The 18,718-nt window shown below is 39.5% G+C and overlaps 1 protein-coding gene across 2 annotated transcripts in view; it reads right to left on the bottom strand.

Annotated features, from left to right (window-relative positions):
• Window positions 1-497: 497 nt before the first annotated feature.
• Window positions 498-18,718, bottom strand: part of LOC140463971 (casein kinase I) — a 73,111-nt gene continuing 54,890 nt past the window's right edge. Inside the window, exons 8-10 of one of the 2 annotated variants that reach the window (XM_072558513.1) lie at window positions 13,665-13,804; window positions 6,232-6,294; window positions 498-2,333 (exon numbers count right to left, since the gene is read on the bottom strand). In XM_072558513.1, the coding sequence (XP_072414614.1) occupies window positions 6,262-6,294; window positions 13,665-13,804 (173 nt within the window). In that variant the 3' untranslated portion in view covers window positions 498-2,333; window positions 6,232-6,261. The remainder of the gene's footprint in view (window positions 2,334-6,231; window positions 6,295-13,664; window positions 13,805-18,718) is intronic. The other variant, XM_072558512.1, reaches the window with a different exon arrangement.

The raw sequence follows: 18,718 nt of genomic DNA, 5'->3' as shown, positions 1-18,718 counted from the left end.
TAAGACATTAGCTCATAAGATATCAAAACAAGAGTAGACCATTTGGTCCATTGAATCTATTCCACATGCAATAAGATCATAAAAACAAAGTACTACAGGTACTTGAGATCTGTAATGAAAACAGAGAGCCCTGGAAAACTCAGCAGGCCAACAGCATCTGTGAACAGAAAAACAGAGCATTGAGACTTCAATTAGACTCCAAGAACTTGATTCAGAACTCTGACTTCTGAAAAAGTCATATTGATTTGTCAATGTTTACTTTTGTCTGCAGCATTTTGTGTTTTGATTTCAAGAAATCTTGCTTTGGTCTCAATTTCACTCAACTTGTGTCCCACAATTTACTTTCAAATAATGGCATATGCATTGACTGACACTTGTGGTAAAGCATTCCAGTTTCTTGCTACTGATCATTTAAATAAAGTAAATAAATTATCAAATATTCAATGCTTTAATTACAAAGATGCCCCAACATGGAATTTTACAGCAAAAAAAACCAATACAAGTCATTATGAATTTATTTACATTTTTAAAGTACACAAATACAGCTGCAATACAAATAGGTTACCAGTATTCTGTTACCATTACACAGGATATACACAGACATTCTACAGAGGGAAAAATCAGCCATCCAAGGTCACTGTGGTTCATTTACTTGAAATAAAAATTGGAAGAGCCTGGTATCTTGGAGGCACCACCAGTTTGATGTATTGGCTGTGAGAAGGAAACATTTATCTTCAAGTTTGCTCTGACAAATCTTATGGGAAAAAATAATTTAACCACAAACATTTACAAAATTAATCTCACATAGCTACTGAAATGAAGGAAAGAGCCTTAATACAGTAATGCCAGGTGTAGCTGTGTTCCTGTTCAACATGTCAGTGCGCATGCATCAATAGTAAGGCATTTCTGACATTTAGCCAGCAGCCCTTTCATGTTACCTCCCAAGACACTGATGAGAAATGCAAGTGTGGGTGATTCATAAAAACAGATGAGCTGAGCATCTGATGAAACATATACAAGTCCGAGTTCTTCCATTCCCTCAAGTGTGCTACCTGGAAGCTGTACATGGCAACCAAGTTATGATTTTTGGCTGAATTCCAGTCAGCTTTCAATAAAAACCTCCAATCTGGATTCAATAATACCACATGTAAACATTTTAAAATAAAGTATATCTTGAAGCATGCGCATTGGAATGTATATATTCATTAGCCGCTTCAGGCTAATGGCAGAATTCACATTTTTACTGTACAAGTCCTTCAGAGCTTTTTGTTTAAAAAGCCTTTTCTACTCCTAAGTGATTAATGGAGATGCTATAACTCCTTGGGTTGGGGAATCCCAAGAGCAAACTTGGTCCTAACACTATTCAGACACTGTAGTTTTAAAAATAACTGTCACCAAAACACAGCTTTACCATTAATTTTTACTTTATTCTTCCACATTTTGATTTTTATGGTCACATTTTCTGTTGGACTTTGGCACTGCCATGTTACTTGTCATTGCTTCTGCCTGGTATGTTGGCAGCCTCTGCCACAAGATAGAAAACGGCTACTGGCACCAGTGTTCAGTTTTTATTATGATAAAAAAAATAAAATGTGGAAGTTAAAAGTGCACAAACAACCTAAATAATAATTCAAAAACATTAATTGGTACAGTGTGCTACCAAAGAAGGAAACATTTTTAAACTCAAGTTTAATACAAAAGACTGGAGAAAGCTTTAAATAAAATCAGCTGCTTTTAAATTCACAAACACACATTTCCAACCCTATTGCTAGGGGATTTCAAGTCAATCAATCTCCATTTCAATTCTCAAACCGATAAGAGCATCACATACATAAAAGCAGGACAACATTCTACTTATCTACATAGATTCTGCTTTCAATTTTAGCAGGCTGTTACAAAATATTTAAACCAAGTAAAGGTCTACAGTTGTACAGTAGAGTAATAAAAGGCTACATAATGCCAATCATGGAAGGAGAAGGGATGGCGATATCTATTCTATATGCGGTCAATTCTGTAAACCGTCTTTAGAGCCCTTGCTACTGAAACAGCTGGCACAATCTTTTAACTTGTATTTTACACTGCAGTCAGGCAAAAGATCTCCTTGCGAAGGTGTTCTTAAAGAAAACATTTTAAAAAAAAGTTTTCCTTCTGCATTTAAGTTAAAGGCATCGAGAGCTTCATTTTGTTGGTTTACTTTGTGGGGGAGGGAGGGGGGGTCACAAGTTTCAAGGTTAGAATGGGACATCAGCCATGCATTGTCCACCCTCCATGGTGAGTCATTTTCATCGAGGAACAGTGGAATGGATGCCGCTGGAAGTCACCCGGGCTGGGATCTGTCCAAAGAAGCAAACAAGAAATAAGTTAGTGCCTTACTGGTATCAGCACCATGAAGCCTCTCAGTTTCAAAGTTCAACCACTGACATATACTGTTAGGGAAATGCAGAATACAAATGCCTACACAAGAAAGCTGGATAAAGTGAGATACAAAGCAAAAAGCTAACAGCATAATACTTTCTATCAATTAGATGGCATAAGCAAATAAAACCAGAAGTAATTACATTTTTAAAAATGCATTTAAAAAACAATTAAGAAAACTTGACATTGGGTACAACTTTGGGTAAGATGCTCAAACTTTCAAACTCTGAAATGTGTCAGAATCCTGACCCTGATGGGTGATCAATTTCTTCCTACCTGCCACATGGTTTATAAATTAAACAGAGGCATCTTAACCCAATTCTTAGTGGGCAACAGTCAAAACATAGAATTGTTTTCTGAAACTTGCATGTCCGAGGAACATCATTAACAGTGACTTAATGAATGATTTCTCAAAAACATACAAATTCAGAAACCACAAAGGTGTTGGAACAAAATTGTATGCTGGAAGGTGTTATTAAAACAGGGGTCAAGTCATGCCACTGGTAGTGGAAGTGAAATGTGTTTTTCACTGCATACCTGGTTTGCAAATATTTGATATGCTGAACTGTAGAAATCATCTCAATCTCCAGGATCAATAGTACTTTCAAGTTAAAATGCACATTGATAACCCTAGAAACTTCTGAAAGCTTTAACAAGAGCTACATGTGCCAATAAACTTACATTTACGAGGAGATATCACTAACTATCTTATTAGTTTTGTGAATAGCAAACAATGTAAGCAGGATGGACTCCTTTGCTAGAATTTACACTGCAAAAGGTCATCACACTGAACAGTTTACCTAACACAGAAGGGTTAAAGGACACAAGTAATGTCCTCAAGTATTATTAACAAAGCAGCTGCACCTTGGTTTCAGAGAAATTAATTTCCTGATAGCTAAAGCTCAAGGGAACAACTGTGAAGAGAAAATACTAAATTCCAAATTCTCTCTTTTTCTAAAAGGAAGCTTTCTAAAATATGAGGTTATTGCACCAAAATGGATTTCAGTAACTCCACTACACACACTATATATCTGCATCAGGAGAATAAGAACCAATGAAGCTGGTCACAGCAGAGAAGACCAAAGTATACTCAGATGCTGGATCTAGAGCAGTACAAATTTAACTGAACTTCCCACTCCAAATTGATTTTGAAATTTCAATCTAAGTATTATATTTTAAAATTGCAAATAATTTTATGTTTTTAGAACTTAAAATGGCTAGAGGTTACAGTTATTAAATGTCACCCAAGAAAATATTGGCATTGGCAACAAAAAACCTTTAAATACAGTATCAAAACTATTCTCCAAAGGTGTAAATAAAATTTTTAAGATTTATTGGCTACTGGTTGAATTTATTCATGTTATTGAAGACACAATTTACTCTCAACTTTAATTATTTATAACACTTCCGGATTAGGTGTTACAGGTATATACCCAATACAGTATGTCCCAAATTTCTCTCCCATTGTGACTCCATCCCAAAATTTGAATATTATCAAGAGATGTTGGTGAGAACCAGGAGACAGGATAACCTATGAGAGAAGGTGATGTTTAGGAAGGTCTGAGAGAGCAGGTGAAAAGGAACAGAGCTCCTTAGCACTCAATGCTATCTTGGAGCTCTCAACCCCAAACTTTCAGGTCACAATCCTGTGGGTTCCTGACCTTCACTTTGGAAAGCCATGATCTAACAACCAGAGTAAACCCATTAACATGCTTCTGCTGAAATATCTTTCAGTCTTGAAGTACAGCAAATATTTAAATGCTGATGTACAGTATTTACCTCAGATGTAAAGAATTTTTAGTTTTTTTGAGCAGCATTTACTAGTTTCTCTGGCATTAAATTTGTGGCAACCATAATGTAAAGATTAACTGAAAGTTCCAAACATCTCAATGAAAATGCTGTAAGGTATTTGCACAGCCACACACCTTGCCATTTTGTGTCAACATGCTAAGCTGTAGAAATATTAAGTTTGAACTTACTTCATTTCTCTTTATCCTGTAAAACGGTAATCAAAATATTGTTTATTCGGTGGCACCAAACTGCAATATAATCTTTTTGGTTTTATTCACTATTTAACTAAAAGCAGGTATGGAATCTAGAGGGTAGCCCCTATTTCACTGCTGTATTTGATATTTACAGTCCTAACCTGAAACTTGTACTCAAGTCTACTTTGCAGACTCAAGCAAATTGGCAACTTACATCTGAACTGACATACAGACACTCCTAATACACAGTTAGTATCATAATTGTGGCGTTATTCTTTAAAGTGATAGGGAGCAGTGCTGACTGAGCTAAACACTCAGTTGAAAGGTAAAAGCATTTTCTGTTGTACACCTCCTTGAGCAAATTCAGAGAGAAAATCTTGATATGTGAACCTGGATAAAAATTAATAATCCAAACACAAATGCTTCTTTGCATGTTGTTTCAAGCCAAACTGTACCAGCTGCTAACATCCTTTAATCTTCCAATTTGTTTACTGTCTTTAGACAATGAACTACGATCTATCAGAATAGCATGCAAAGAATATATTAAAGGATCTATTCACTTACTGAACCACCGTAATTCAAATTGTGGTATGGGAATCTCAGTTTAAATAACATATCTCCTTCTAATTTCCTATTTGAAGGAAAGAAGTTATAACACTGCAGTACTACCCAGCACCCCCATGCAGAAAGGGTAGTGCCAAACAAGGCAGCAATAGTATTTGAAGCAGAAGACCGTGCATCAAAATGTTCATAAACAGATTAAACGGAAATCAGGCCAAAATCTACAAATGTCAAGTGTAACTGCAGACATAGTCTACACTAACTCAAACTGAAAAATGCAAATTAAGGTTCCAAGGAAATACAGCAGCCAGAATGCAGTCTCATGTGGGGTGCAGAACTTACAAGCAGGATAACAAGTTGCAGCAAGTGACTTGAGAAAAGCACCAGGCAATACAAGAACAAAGATACACCTGATCTTCTCCATTGTTAGCATGGAAATGTTGAACTACCTTTCAATATCCATGCATTGGGCTTTTTATTCTCCCCTTAAACACAGACCTGTAATGTAAAAGATGGAGCACAGTCTTGCCCTTTCCCCTAAACTCCAACATTTTACATATGCATGTTCAACTGAATATTCAAACATTTATCCTGCTTTCTCAGCCTGTATTCACATTAGCGTCATCTAATACTGTATCCACACTATTACAGGTGAATAAGCTAAATTCTTATTGGATTCAATAATAGGTCACATTTCATCCATATGTAATTGAGAATACATCACAAATCAGTGTCAGGTTTGATTGACCTCTCTTGCGCTTGTCTTAGAAAGTGTGGCATGTTCTGCTTTAAATTTTGGGTCAGTAATGCGAAATGGATGACTTGTTGAAGTTCATCAGTATCTGACAATTGCAAAGGCAGTTGGCTTTGAACGGTTATATTCTTGAAGCTGTTGTAAATTTGCAGCCAATATTTGACATACAATGCACTACAAAAGGAGCTGAAGACTCCAGTATCATCAGGCGCTTGTCCTTTGTCACATATGGGAAACAGAAATTTGTAAGGATACAAACTATACAGGATGAAATGCTATAGACAAGCTGAATGTGGACAAAGTGCTAATGTTCTTTACGATCAAACTGTACAAAAGGTTGAGACATCAATATCTACCTTCAATGAAAAGAATGAGAAGGATCTTGCACGTGGAGCGAGATTAATAATGGAAATTTTGTGGCACCTTGCAGTACTGACTGATCCCTACAAAATGTGCTTCAAAGCATTCCACCTCGGTCTCTTCTACTTTAACGAGTTGGGACTGAGGTAAACTCACCCAGTGCTGCCTTCAATGCGTTTGGACCAGCTACATGCCATGATGCTCGAAAGGGAGGCTATTCTGAGGTGGGGGAAAAGACAGCCATTTGTAAACTGTGCCACTACCCATGCAAAAACCATTCTTAACAGTGCGTTGTAAAACTCCAGTAATGATCTATACAGCTAAATTAGCAAGTTGGACATAATAGCAAGTTTGAAATTGCAAACCAAATAAAATTAATTGGGTCACTTCTAGAGCATCTTATCTGATCACCTCTTTCTTTCCTAAACCTTACCATGTAATATTCAAAAGCTGTACACATTCCTATTCTGCATATAAAAGTTAAATGTCAGATTCCATTACATTCTTAAGCATGATTCTATACATCTTCTCTCAAATGACTTTATCAGCTGTTAATAAACATTATCACAGCATCCTGAACCAACACTGCACTAAGACTACATTAATTTCTTCCAGTGCTCAGAACTAGCCAAGAATCTTTTATTCTCCACTAACTGAAATGATGATGAAAAATGACCTCTGCATCTGGCAGTATAGGCAGGAGGTTGGCAGAGTTAAGATCAGATGGCTCTGATACTCAAACCATAACCATAAAAAAACTGAAGTTATAACTGCCTTCCTCCTTTTTATTCATCTGCACGCATTTCTCTTGGCGGCATTGTTCAAATCACATCAGATTCCACATGTACACTGACACCAGCCAGCCCTACCACAATGCCATCTCTTGTGAAACCTCCGCTGTTGTCAACTAGTTTGTCCATCATCCAATACCAGATGAGAAAAAATTTCCTCCAATTAAACACAAAGACAAAAGATATTGCCTACAACTCGGATACAAATTTTGTACTTGAGCTATTGACTCTGCCCCATTCTAGATAGTATCAAATGGAACAGTGATATCACAAACTAAGCTGAATTTCATATTCCTAACACTGATTTTTCAACCTTAGCTAATCTACCTCCGCAAGTGTCATCCATACTGCTATTACTTCAAGATTTGACTGTTTTGCAGCCTGCACGACCAGTCTCCCAATGTCATTGCTCCAAAACCGAGCCCAAAATTCTGCTGTCTGTATTCAAACTAGTACTGTCATGTTCACCCATCATCCCTTGCGCTCGCTAAATTAGTTCCTAGTCCACCACTCGTTCAAACTTGAAATTCCCATCCAGGTGTTCAAACCCCTCCCTGGCCTCACCTCTTTCTCTAACATCCTGGCCATGTACTGTGTTTCTTTAGTTTCATTTGGGTGGGCTCCAAGCTCGGAATTTCCCTCAAATCCTATCAATTCTGTCTTACTTTAAGACAGTCTTAAAAACCAACCTTTTTGACCAAACCCTTGACACCTGTGTTAATGTCCTTTGGTTTGGTATCAACTCTTTCTGTTTCTTGCTATCAAGCGCCTTGAATCTTTTACTACATAAAAAGGGCTAATTGAAAGCAACTTGATGTGGTACACTACAGGACTTGCAGGGGTTCAGACACCTAGTTAATAAAATTCAGCATCAACTCAATGCTTTAAATTTTTTATATTGATGAGAAGAAAATAAATGGAAAGGAAGCTTTAAGGGTCAGAAAACTTCTAAAATGCAGAATAGATAATCACAACTAAATAATACCTGCAAGCGATTTCAATTTTATTTGACTGAAACTTCAGTTTCATGTGGAACTGAACAGTGAAGATTTTATAAAGAGAGTACAAATAGTCTGGACACAATATCTAACAATGAAGTTTCTGACATAATAATGTAGCTTCATCATAATACCTCAATTTGATTAATAATAAATAAATTGTAATTAGAAATGGAGGAGCTACATTCTAAAGGTTGTGTCTTCAATTTTACATGGAAATAAAAAGTGTTGAGTCATACAGGTACCATGATTTTATTAATGGATATATTTATAAGAACATTTCCCTGGCAATGATATTATTCGATAAATGAAAGATTTAAGTTCTGCCAGAAGATCATAATGAAAAGTTTTCAACTATGTCAGAGCTTAATACATGAGCAAGACATGCTGAAAAGCATGATAATAAAATTCAAATTGTTGGGAGTAGGAGACAGTCAAAACTGATCTATAAAAGATGGTCATTTCTATTTGACATTTTAAATAAGCCTGAAAAATGCTTTCTAAAATGCAGAGAACAAATAACACCAAATTGATTTGGCAAACAAATTAATCTTATTTTACCCTCAGCTGACAAGATAGGCCACTGTCTGAGTTAGTACCTTCTGCAACTACACAGTATACTTTTTTTAAAAAATCACGTGCCATCTTTATATACATTTGCAAAACCAGTTTCAGTACTGCATATTGTGAATGCTGCAAGCAAACGCGATTGTTACTGAAGCACAGATCACCAGCCTACAAACAGAGAGCATGTTACAGTTACACCACAAGCCAAATCAGCCCATCTAAAGCAGATGTAAAATTGTTGCAATACAAGTTTTCCATTTTCATCAAAATAATCCAGACACTGAAAGGTCTTGGGTATTATAGAGGGTTCTTGAGAACATTAACTGGGGAGAAATTTACTCTCAAAAGTCTAAGTGTCTTTGGAACTCTCGTCCTCAAAAAATGGCAGGTATCGAGTATATGAATATTTTTCAGTTGATTATAAGTTCATGATAATCAAGGGGGTGAAAGCTTATTGGAGGTGGAGTAATCCAATCAACCAAGATCTTACTGAATGGTAGAGCAGGCTTGATAGGCCGAAAGGTCAATGATTGCTCTTATTTCATACTTTTCTATTTTAAGAGGTGGCCACTCCTTCACAACAGTGATCTGCACCTAGGAGGGGAGGAAATCTAGAATATAGTGTTCTGCACAGAAGGGCAGAGCATAAAATAAATGTTATTTCCAAATACAAATCTTGTTGGATTCTTTGCATTAATGTTCACACTTTAATCTTTGCTGAGTTTGTTCTAATAAACAAGTCTTCTCCAATATCTTCAGTATTATCTGGATTCAAAATAAGCAATTATCTGAAAATTCAAATTATCAGAAAAGGTGTGACATACATCACATTATTAATGTTGTGGGAGTAGGTGTGGATTATTTTAATTAAATTAATTTTTGGAGCCAGTGGACTTTAATCTCACTTTTACAATCACCAGGAATGCATCCTCACAACCTCCACCGTAATTCATCGAGAAATATCTGTAAAGGAAAACCAGATGATACACAATTTCTATTCTGCTCAAACTTGCAAAAACAAGCCGCCTCTGAATTTTTTGGTGTGGTGCTGTGGGAGATGGGCAATTGGTGATAAAACTATCTATATGGTTTCTTCATTCTTGGGAAAGCTTTAGAACACTAATACACTGCAATCTGCCAAAGGCATCAAAGGAACAAATTATTTAAAACTGTCTCTTGCAATAACTTTCCAGTAACTTTAAAACAAAGCATACTCTTACGTCAAGGGAAATTATGCAATTCAGTCGAACAATATATAAAACTTACTGATATTCTTGTACTAAAGAATATTACTGAATCCAATTGCAGCCCCAAGTTTCCATTCCTTCTCTTATTCCATAAAACAAAAAAAAACTCAATACCAACTACCACTTGGAATTTTTATTGTGGGCTTTGAAGGAATAAAAGATTTGACACAAGGTTCACATTTGACAGGTTGAGACAGTCATTCCTCATCCTTGACATGTATGCTTAACCACTTCCTGGGTCATACAGGGTGCACTGGAAGAAAAGGAACTGAAAGAATGATTTAAGAAACTTTCTGCACAAATAAGCCAACTCTATTACCACTAAGCTGCAAGTACAACCATCAACCTACCACTTCCTTATTAAGATGTAAGCAATTACAGCTTTGTGTTGAAATTTATGTCAATGGTTCAGCAAAACACATCTTTGACTCTACGTGCTGTACTATTTTGCCTGCTAAAGGCTATCAGTTTTTAAATCTATGCTGTTGATAGATCATGTACTTCAAGAACACACAGAATGGCTAAGAAATAAGAGAGATGTATTGAATGCAGGGACTTATTCAAACATTTTGAAAACTCCTAAGTGCTACTATGTAAGTGACATATTATATATATTAATGTGGATCTGACGCAAAAATGGGAAATAAAAACTCAAATTAGGCATTCACCACATTTTTTATAGCTCTAGTCATCCTACAATATCAAAAATATTATCATTGCCAGTTCATGATGCAACGATAATGGCTGTTCAAATGTTGGACTCAAAAACTATAGGTCCACAATTTAAAAGATATGTATATATTTCATCATACAATTTTTGATAATATTTGTAGCTCAGTAGAGGTTCGGGATGTAAGCTTGCTCACGGAGCTGCAAGGTTTGTTTTCAGACATTGTCACTATACTAGGTAACATCATCAGTGAGTCTCTGGAGAAGCACTGGTGGTATATCCTGCTTTCTATTTATGTGTTTAGGTTTCTTTGGGTGGTGATGTCATTTCTGGCTCTTTTTCACAGAGGGTGGTAGATGGGGTCCAAATTGACGTGTATATTGAGAGAGTTTTGGCTGGAATGCTATGCTTCAAGGAATTCTCGTGTGTGTCTCTGTTTAGCTCGTCCTAGGATGGGTGTGTTGTCCCAGTCAAAGTGGCATCCTTCTTCATCTGTATGTAAGGATACTAGTGATAGTGCAGTATATCTTTTTGTGGCTCATTGATGTTCATACATCCTGGTGGCTGTTTGTCCTATGTATTGTTTACTACAGTACTTGTGATGCATTTTGTAAATGACATTTGTTTTGCTTGTTGTTTGTACAGGGTCTTTTAAATTCATAAGCCACTGTTTAGTGTGTTGGTAGGTTTGTGGGCTACCATGTTGTCAAGAATTCTGAGCAGTCTGGAAGTCATTTCAGAGATGTCTTTGATGTAAAGTGGCCCGGGTTTCTGGATGCGTTTTTCCTGCTTGTTTGGATTTGTTGCTGAGGAATTGACAGACTGTGTTTATTTGGTACCCATTCTTCTTGAATACGCTGTATAGGTATTTCCCTTCCGCTCTTCATAGTTCCTCGGTGCTGCAGTGTGTGGTGGCTTCGTTTGTGGGTGCTGGGATGATTGCTTCTGTAGTGAAGTTTTTGTTCCACAGGTGTTGTTTTCCTGTAGATGCTGGTTTGAAGTTCCTCACGGAGTGATCACGCTACTCTGACATCTCGGAATGGCAGTTTGTTGTTGTTCTCTTTTGTGAATCTTATGCCAGTGAGGATATTAACGATGGTTATGTAGGTTTCCTTTAATTTGTTTTGTTTGGTGATGACAAAGGTGTCATCCACATAGTGGACCCAAAGTCCTTGAAGCACGGCATCCCAACTGAAACTCTACCAACAAACAAACACATTGATTTGGACCCCATCTACATCCTCTGAGAAAAAGAACCGAAAATGACATCAGCCACCCAAAGAAACTCAAATACAAATAAAAAGCAGGACATACCACCAGCACCTCACCAGAGGTTCACTGATGATGTTATCTAGTATGGTGACAAAATAACCTTCCAGCTCAGCGAACAAACTTACTTCCAGTATTTAATAATTTAAGGTTAAAAACCCCCACACAAGATAAAATGAGCAACTAGAATGCTTTTACACACAACTTACAACTAATTGCTGCTTCTTTTAAGTTTGACATTTAAAATATTATTAACTTGTCTTAAGTTATCCATAAACACGATGGTCAGAAGAATAATTAAAGATAGCAGACAATAAAACTGATTTTAGGACATGAATGATGTAAATATTGATCTAACATTGACAGTCAACCTGGCAACTAAATAATGAAGATACGGTTTCCATTGTACACTATGAAGATATTTTCTGGCCATACAGCTTTTAAAATCAAAACAATATGCATTTACTTAACAATGAGTTTGATTATTGGCCTGATTTCAATTATTTCAAAAAGAAAATGCCAAACTTTTGATTGGATTTATTTTCAAAATTTGGATAGAATCAAATAGTTACCATTAACATTGAAAAATGTGACCCTTTTTGGAACTAGCTATATAGCTTTTGCCATTCCTAACAAACAATTTCCAATGTAAACATTCAATAAATGTGATGGTTTTACATGATTTTACTCGAGCATGGATGATGTTGAATTATCCTTAAAAACATTATTTATAAAATATTGCCAATGACTGATGATTGCCAAGTATAAAAACACAGACATAATGGGATCCAATAGTGTACCTTTATTATCAGGTTAGAGCTTCAACAACTCTTTTCTGTTGATCTATGACTAATTTCTGCCAGTTTCTCCACCTTGTCACTATCCAAAGGACTGTACTGGAAGATACTCTTGCCTCCAAATAACTTGAAACTAGAGTTGGTGGGTATTGATGTAACTGTGATAGCCTGATCAACACAGCTTACCCACAAAAATGTCAACTTGATAATGGCAACAGAAAGCCTTTATTTCAATGAAACAACACAATTCAGGCAACCTCAGTAAGGTTGCAATTTATTACTGATCCTTAGCTGCCAGAACCTGGGATAGGGGTGTTGGTGCAACACATCAGGGCCTAACTACCAGGGCCATTTGTGTTTGGGTCAGGAGCAAGGGGGGTATGGCCAGAAGCTGCACTGGAGCCCAAGATATATGTTTCTGCCCATGTTACTTGCCTTTTCAGAACCCCACTGTTGCACCAGACTGATAACAGAGGGGTGACAGGAGAGATCCTCGATAGAGCATGCCTTAAAGAGGTCACATAACTGCTAGCATTCACATTAGCCATTGCTGCCTCAGAGCTCACAACACCAAAATTTCAAGCAGCTTATCAACTAAGGTCAGTAACCTGCAGTTTCAGTCCTGCTGTACAACTAAAGACTCTCCAAGCTATTTCCAAGGGTAGTTAAGAGTAAATGGTGTAGCTGTGGAACTGCTACCAAGGGTCAATCGGACCCATTAACAGCAGGTTTCTCTCCCTAAAAGGACGGGCAATATGATGGTTCAGTGATTAGCACTGCTGCTTCACAGGGACTGGGTACAATTGTACAAGGTACAATTCCAGCAGTTTGTCCATTCTCCCAGGGCACACATGGGTTTCTTCCCACAGTGCAAAGATGTGCAGGTTAGGTGGATTGGCCATGCTAAAAAATTACCCCATAGTGTCCAGGAATGTGCAGGCTAGGCGGATTAGCCACAGTAAATGCTGGGGTCATGGAGACAGGGTGGGATGCTCTTCACAGGGTTGATGCAGATTAAAATGGCCTTTTCCTACATTCTAGGGATTCGATGACATAGTGAATCATTGGACTTTTAAATGACAAACTAAAAGATCCATGGGCACATTTATTGACACCAGACCCTTGTCTCTAGCTTTTATTTCGCTGCATGAAATGTCAAAAACTTTGTTTAGAAAACTTTTGTAATGGCAAATTTTTATCTTCTATCAAATCTAGTAATAGCACAGTTTAGTGGTTTGTACTGATCTTACCTGTGATGTTGACATTCGTGATGTGTCTTGACGTCCGGTTAAATCTGTTGACGAAACATTAACAGGAGCGCCACGGTGTAACCTCATGCTCACTTTTCGCTCCCGTTCCATACCAGAGACAGGGCGTGGAGATGTGTTAGCTGAAGAATAAAAGGTTCAAGTTAGATAACCCATCCTATTTCACAATAATGGAAAGAAAGTCAATTGAGCGAACTGAATATTTATTTATTTAGTGGTGGATTAAAAGAGCATTGACACTTAAAGGTAAGTTTACTCAACAGAAGTATTTATGATAAGCAAGGCTGTTTACATGGAAACAGAAAACTATCATTTAAAAACTAAATTGCAGCCCGACTGTCCAGATGTGGATTAAACTACATTCAATGCCTTTCTGAAACTCTTTTATGTACCCGTGCTTTTTACAAGAGAAACACGTTAAACCTTTACATTGCTACCATGAAGATATTCAAAGTTTTAGCATGGTTACCTCTTAATTGTGTGCCTTTGTTCCTTGGCCCTACGCTAGAAATGGCGATGAAAACAGAACATAGAAAAGTACAGCACAGAACACGCACTTTGGCCCACGATGTTGTGCCGAGATTTAATCCTAATGTAAAATATAGTAACTTAATCTACGTACCCCTTATCCATGTGCATGTCCAGCAGTCACTTAAATGTCCGCAATGACTGTTTCCACCACCACAGCTGGCAACGCATTCCATGCATTCACACCTCTCTGCGTAAAGAACTTACCTCGGACGTCTCCTTTATACCTTCCTCCTGATATCTTCAAAATATGACTCCTCGTACTAGTCAATCCTGCCCTAGGGAAAGGTCTCTGGCTATTGACTATCTATGCCACTCATTATTTTGTACACCTCGATCAGGTCTCCTCTCTTCCTCCTCCTCTCCAGAGAGGAAAGTCCGAGCTTATTCAACCTTTCTTCAGAAGGCAAGTCCTCCAGTCCAGTCAGCATCCTGGTAAACCTTCTTTGCACCCTCTCCAAAGCCTCTATATATTTCTATAGTAGGGCGACCAGAACTGGACACAATATTCCAAGTGTGGTCTCACCAGGGACTTTTAGAGCTGCAGCAAAACCTCGCGGTTCTTAAACTCAATCCCCCTATTAATGAAAGCCAAAACACCATATGCTTTCTTAACAACCCTATCCACTTGAGTGGCAACTTTGAGGGATCTATGTACCCAGATCCCACCGTTCCTCCACACTACCAAGAATCCTGTCTTTAATCCAATATTCAGCTTTCAAGTTCAACCTTCCAAAATGCATCACTTTGCATTTATCCAGGTTGAACTCCATCTGCCAGTTCTCAGCCCAGCTCATCATCCTGTCTATGTCGCGCTGCAGCCTGCAGTAGCCCTCTATACTATCGACAACACTTCCAATCTTTGTGTCATCTGTAAGTTTACTAACCCACCCCTCAACCTCCTCATCCAAGTCATTTATAAAAACTACAAAGAGCAGAGGCCCAAGAACAGAGCCCAGTGGGACACCACTCAACACTGACCTCCAGGCAGAATACTTTCCATTTAAAACCATTCTCTGCCTTCTGTCAGCTAGCCAATTCTGAATCCAGATAGCCAAATCTCCCTGTATCCCATACTTCCTGACTTTATTAATGAGCCTACCATGGGGAACCCTATCAAATGTCTTGCTGAAGTCCATATACACCAAATCCACTGCTTGACCTTCGTAAACCTGTCTTGACACCTCCTCAAAGAACTCAATAAGATTTATGAGGCATGACCGGCCCCTCACAAAGCCATGCTGGCTGCCTTTAATCAGACTATGCTTTCCCAAGTAGTCATAAATCCTATCCTTCAGACGCAAGACTGACTGGTCTGTAATTGCCAGGGATTTCCTTATTACCCTTCTTGAAAATAGGAACAACATTCCCTCCTAGAATCCTCCAGTACGACCCCTGTGGAGAGCGAGGCAGCAAATATCCTCACCAGTGGCTTAGCAACCTCTTTTCTCACTTCCCGGAGCAGCCTCGGATAAATCTGGTCTGGCCCTGGGGACTTATCAATCTTAATGTTTTCCAAAATTTCTAGCACATCAACTTCATCAATCTTGATCTGGTCAAGACTGTATCCCAGCTCCTCTAAGTTTTCATTTACAACATGTTCCTTTCCTTGGTGAAAACCGAAGCAAAAAACTCATTTAGGGCTTCCCCTATCCGCTCAGACCCCACGCACTAGTTTCCTCCGCTATCCCTGAACGGCCCTACCTTCTCCCTGATCATTCTCTTATTCCTCACGTATGAGTAAACTAAAACCAGAAACTTTCCAGTATAACCAGTAGCATTCTGGCAATGGATAATTCTTTTCTAAGTCACTGAGTTAACATGGTTCATGTTACTTTTGTGCAGCTTTCAGACAAATGCTCAGGCCAGGAACTTTCCCAGCTGCATTGATGCAGGTAAGTCTCGCAATCCACGCAGACAAGAATGGAAGGAATCAATGCTGAAACATAACCCCTTTTTAAAAACACTTGATGCCTTGTGGTGGTGGGGTCTGTTTACCACTTTACCAGCTACTGAGAGAATGAAAGTGTTTACAATGGTTGATGGGGCTCAAAAGCCAGCTGGGGGTGTGACTTAGGCACCGGAATGGGCCCCAGCTATGCCTGTCTCTTTGTTGGTTATGTAGAACAGTCCATCTTCTGTAGTTACACCGACACCACTCCCCACCTTTCCTCCGCGACATTGATGATTGCAGTGGCGCCATCTCGTGCTCCCGCGAGGAGGTTGAGCGATTCATCAACTTCACCAACACATTTCACCCTGACCTTAAATTCACCTGGATCATCTCAAACATCTCCCTCCCCTTCCTGGACTCTCCATCTCCATTAATGACGATCGACTTGACACTGACTTTTTTTAAAACAAACCCACCAACTCTCACAGCTACCTAGATTACATCTCTTCTCACCCTACCTCTTGCAAAAATGCCATCCCGTATTCCCAATTTCGCCGCCTCTGCCGTATCTGCTCCCAGGAGGACCAGTTAGTTCCACCACAGAACACACCAGATGGCTTCCTTCTTTAAAGGCCACAAATTCCCTTCCCACATGGTTAAAGATGCCCTCCAACTCATCCACATCCCGCCCCTCCGCCCTCAAAGCCCACCCCTCCAACTGTAACAAGGATAGACCCCCCCCCCCCCCGCTGCTCACCTTCCACCCTACCAACCTCCGCATAAACCACATCATCCGACGACATTTCCGCCACCTCCAAAATCAGACCCCACCACCAGGGATATATTTCTGTCCCCACCCCTTTCCGCCTTCCGCAAAGACCGCTCCCTCCGTGACTACCTGGTCAGGTCCATGCCCCCCAAGAACCCACCCTCCCTTCATAGCACCTTCCCGTGCCATCACAGGAATTGCAAAACCTGCGCCCACACCTCATCCCTCACCTCCATCCAAGGCCCCAAAGGAGCCTTCCACATCCAAAGTTTTAGCTGCACATCCACCAATGTCATTTATTGTATCCGTTGCTCCTGATGCGGTCTCCTCTACATTGGGGAGACTGGACGCCTCCTAGCAGAGTGCTTTCAGGAACATCTCCGGGCCACCCGCACCAATCAACCCCACCGCGCTGTGGCCCAACATTTTTAGTCCCCCTCTCACTCTGCCGAGGACATGCAGGTCCTGGGCCTCATCCACCGCTACTCCCTCACCACCCGACGCTTGGAGGAAGAACACCTCATCTCCTGCCTCGGAACACTTCAACCCCATGGCATCAATGTGGACTTCACCAGCTTCCTCATTTCCCCTTCCCCCACCTCACCCCAGCTCCAACCTTCCAGCTCAGCACTGCCCTCATGACCTGTCCTAGCTGCCTATCTTCCTTTCCACCTATCCACTCCATCCTCCTCTCTGACCTATCACCTTCATCCCCATCCCTACCCCCAACCCCTCTCATTTATCTCTCCACACTGCAGGCACCCTGCCTCTATTCCTGATGAAGGGCTTTTGCCCAAAACGTCGATTTTCCTGGTCTTCAGATGCTGTGCTTTTCCAGCACCACTCTAATCTAGACTCTGGTTTCCAACATCTGCTGTCCTTGTTTTTACCGTGTGACTTAGGATGTCATGCTGCTGGAAGGAATCAGGTGTCTGGTGGGTGGAAAGTGTATCAGGTGGGCATGAATAGAAATGCTACATGGGTGAGGATTTCAGATGGCAGCTAAGCGGGGTTGGAGGAAAGGGTGTCAGGTGGGCACCGAATAGAAATGCTGCTTGGGTGAGGGGTTCAGGTGCCAGCTAAACAGATGGGTAAGTAGGAAAGAAAGTTGTGGTTGTTGGGGTGAGGGCACAGGTCGGGAAAGATTGGTTTGGGGTTGAAGGGATAGCATCAGGTCCTTGGGAGAGAGGAGTGGGTGAGGTTTGGGTCTAAAAACATTACATGTATAATATAATGAAGGTGAAAAGATATAAGTCTTTGGGGTTTCAGGAGGGCAGTTTAATTGACAGCAAGGAGTTTGAGCAATTGCAATCTCTCTCTTCTGCCAAACTGGTCAGATAAGGAATTTGGAACGTTCCAATTCAAACTCTAAATCAGGGATTTCTTTAGACAATTTCAGAATTCCTGTGGAGTCAGGACTTCTGCATGGTCCCAACACACAACTGTACACGTTAGCAGTGACCATCTTCATATCAGAATATCTTGGTTCACATTTTTAATGTCAACAGTATGCATGTGACAACAAAGTTAGATTCAAGCTGTTATCAGTATACCCCACCTTCATAATCCCCCTCAGCCACTGCCACCGCCGCCCCCTCTTAACCCCCTGCCCCCCCACAAACACACACACACAAACCACTCAATCACACAGTGCTATATGCATTATTAGCTTACTGAATCGTGGCTTTAATCATCCACTATATTATTGCAAAATCACAGGCGCCAGAGTTGGAACATTTTGAAAATGGTGACGTTTTTCAAAATGGTAATGAATGCAGGTTGTCCAAAATTGGACAATGGAAGATGTAAAATTATTGTACCAATTATTTAAATGTATAATTTTAA

This window comes from Chiloscyllium punctatum, chromosome 39 (genome assembly GCF_047496795.1).
Source record: "Chiloscyllium punctatum isolate Juve2018m chromosome 39, sChiPun1.3, whole genome shotgun sequence".
In the NCBI taxonomy this organism is placed as follows: Eukaryota; Metazoa; Chordata; class Chondrichthyes; order Orectolobiformes; family Hemiscylliidae; genus Chiloscyllium; species Chiloscyllium punctatum.
Note: the sequence above shows the minus strand (reverse complement) of the source record. Positions and strands in the feature narration are given on the sequence as shown.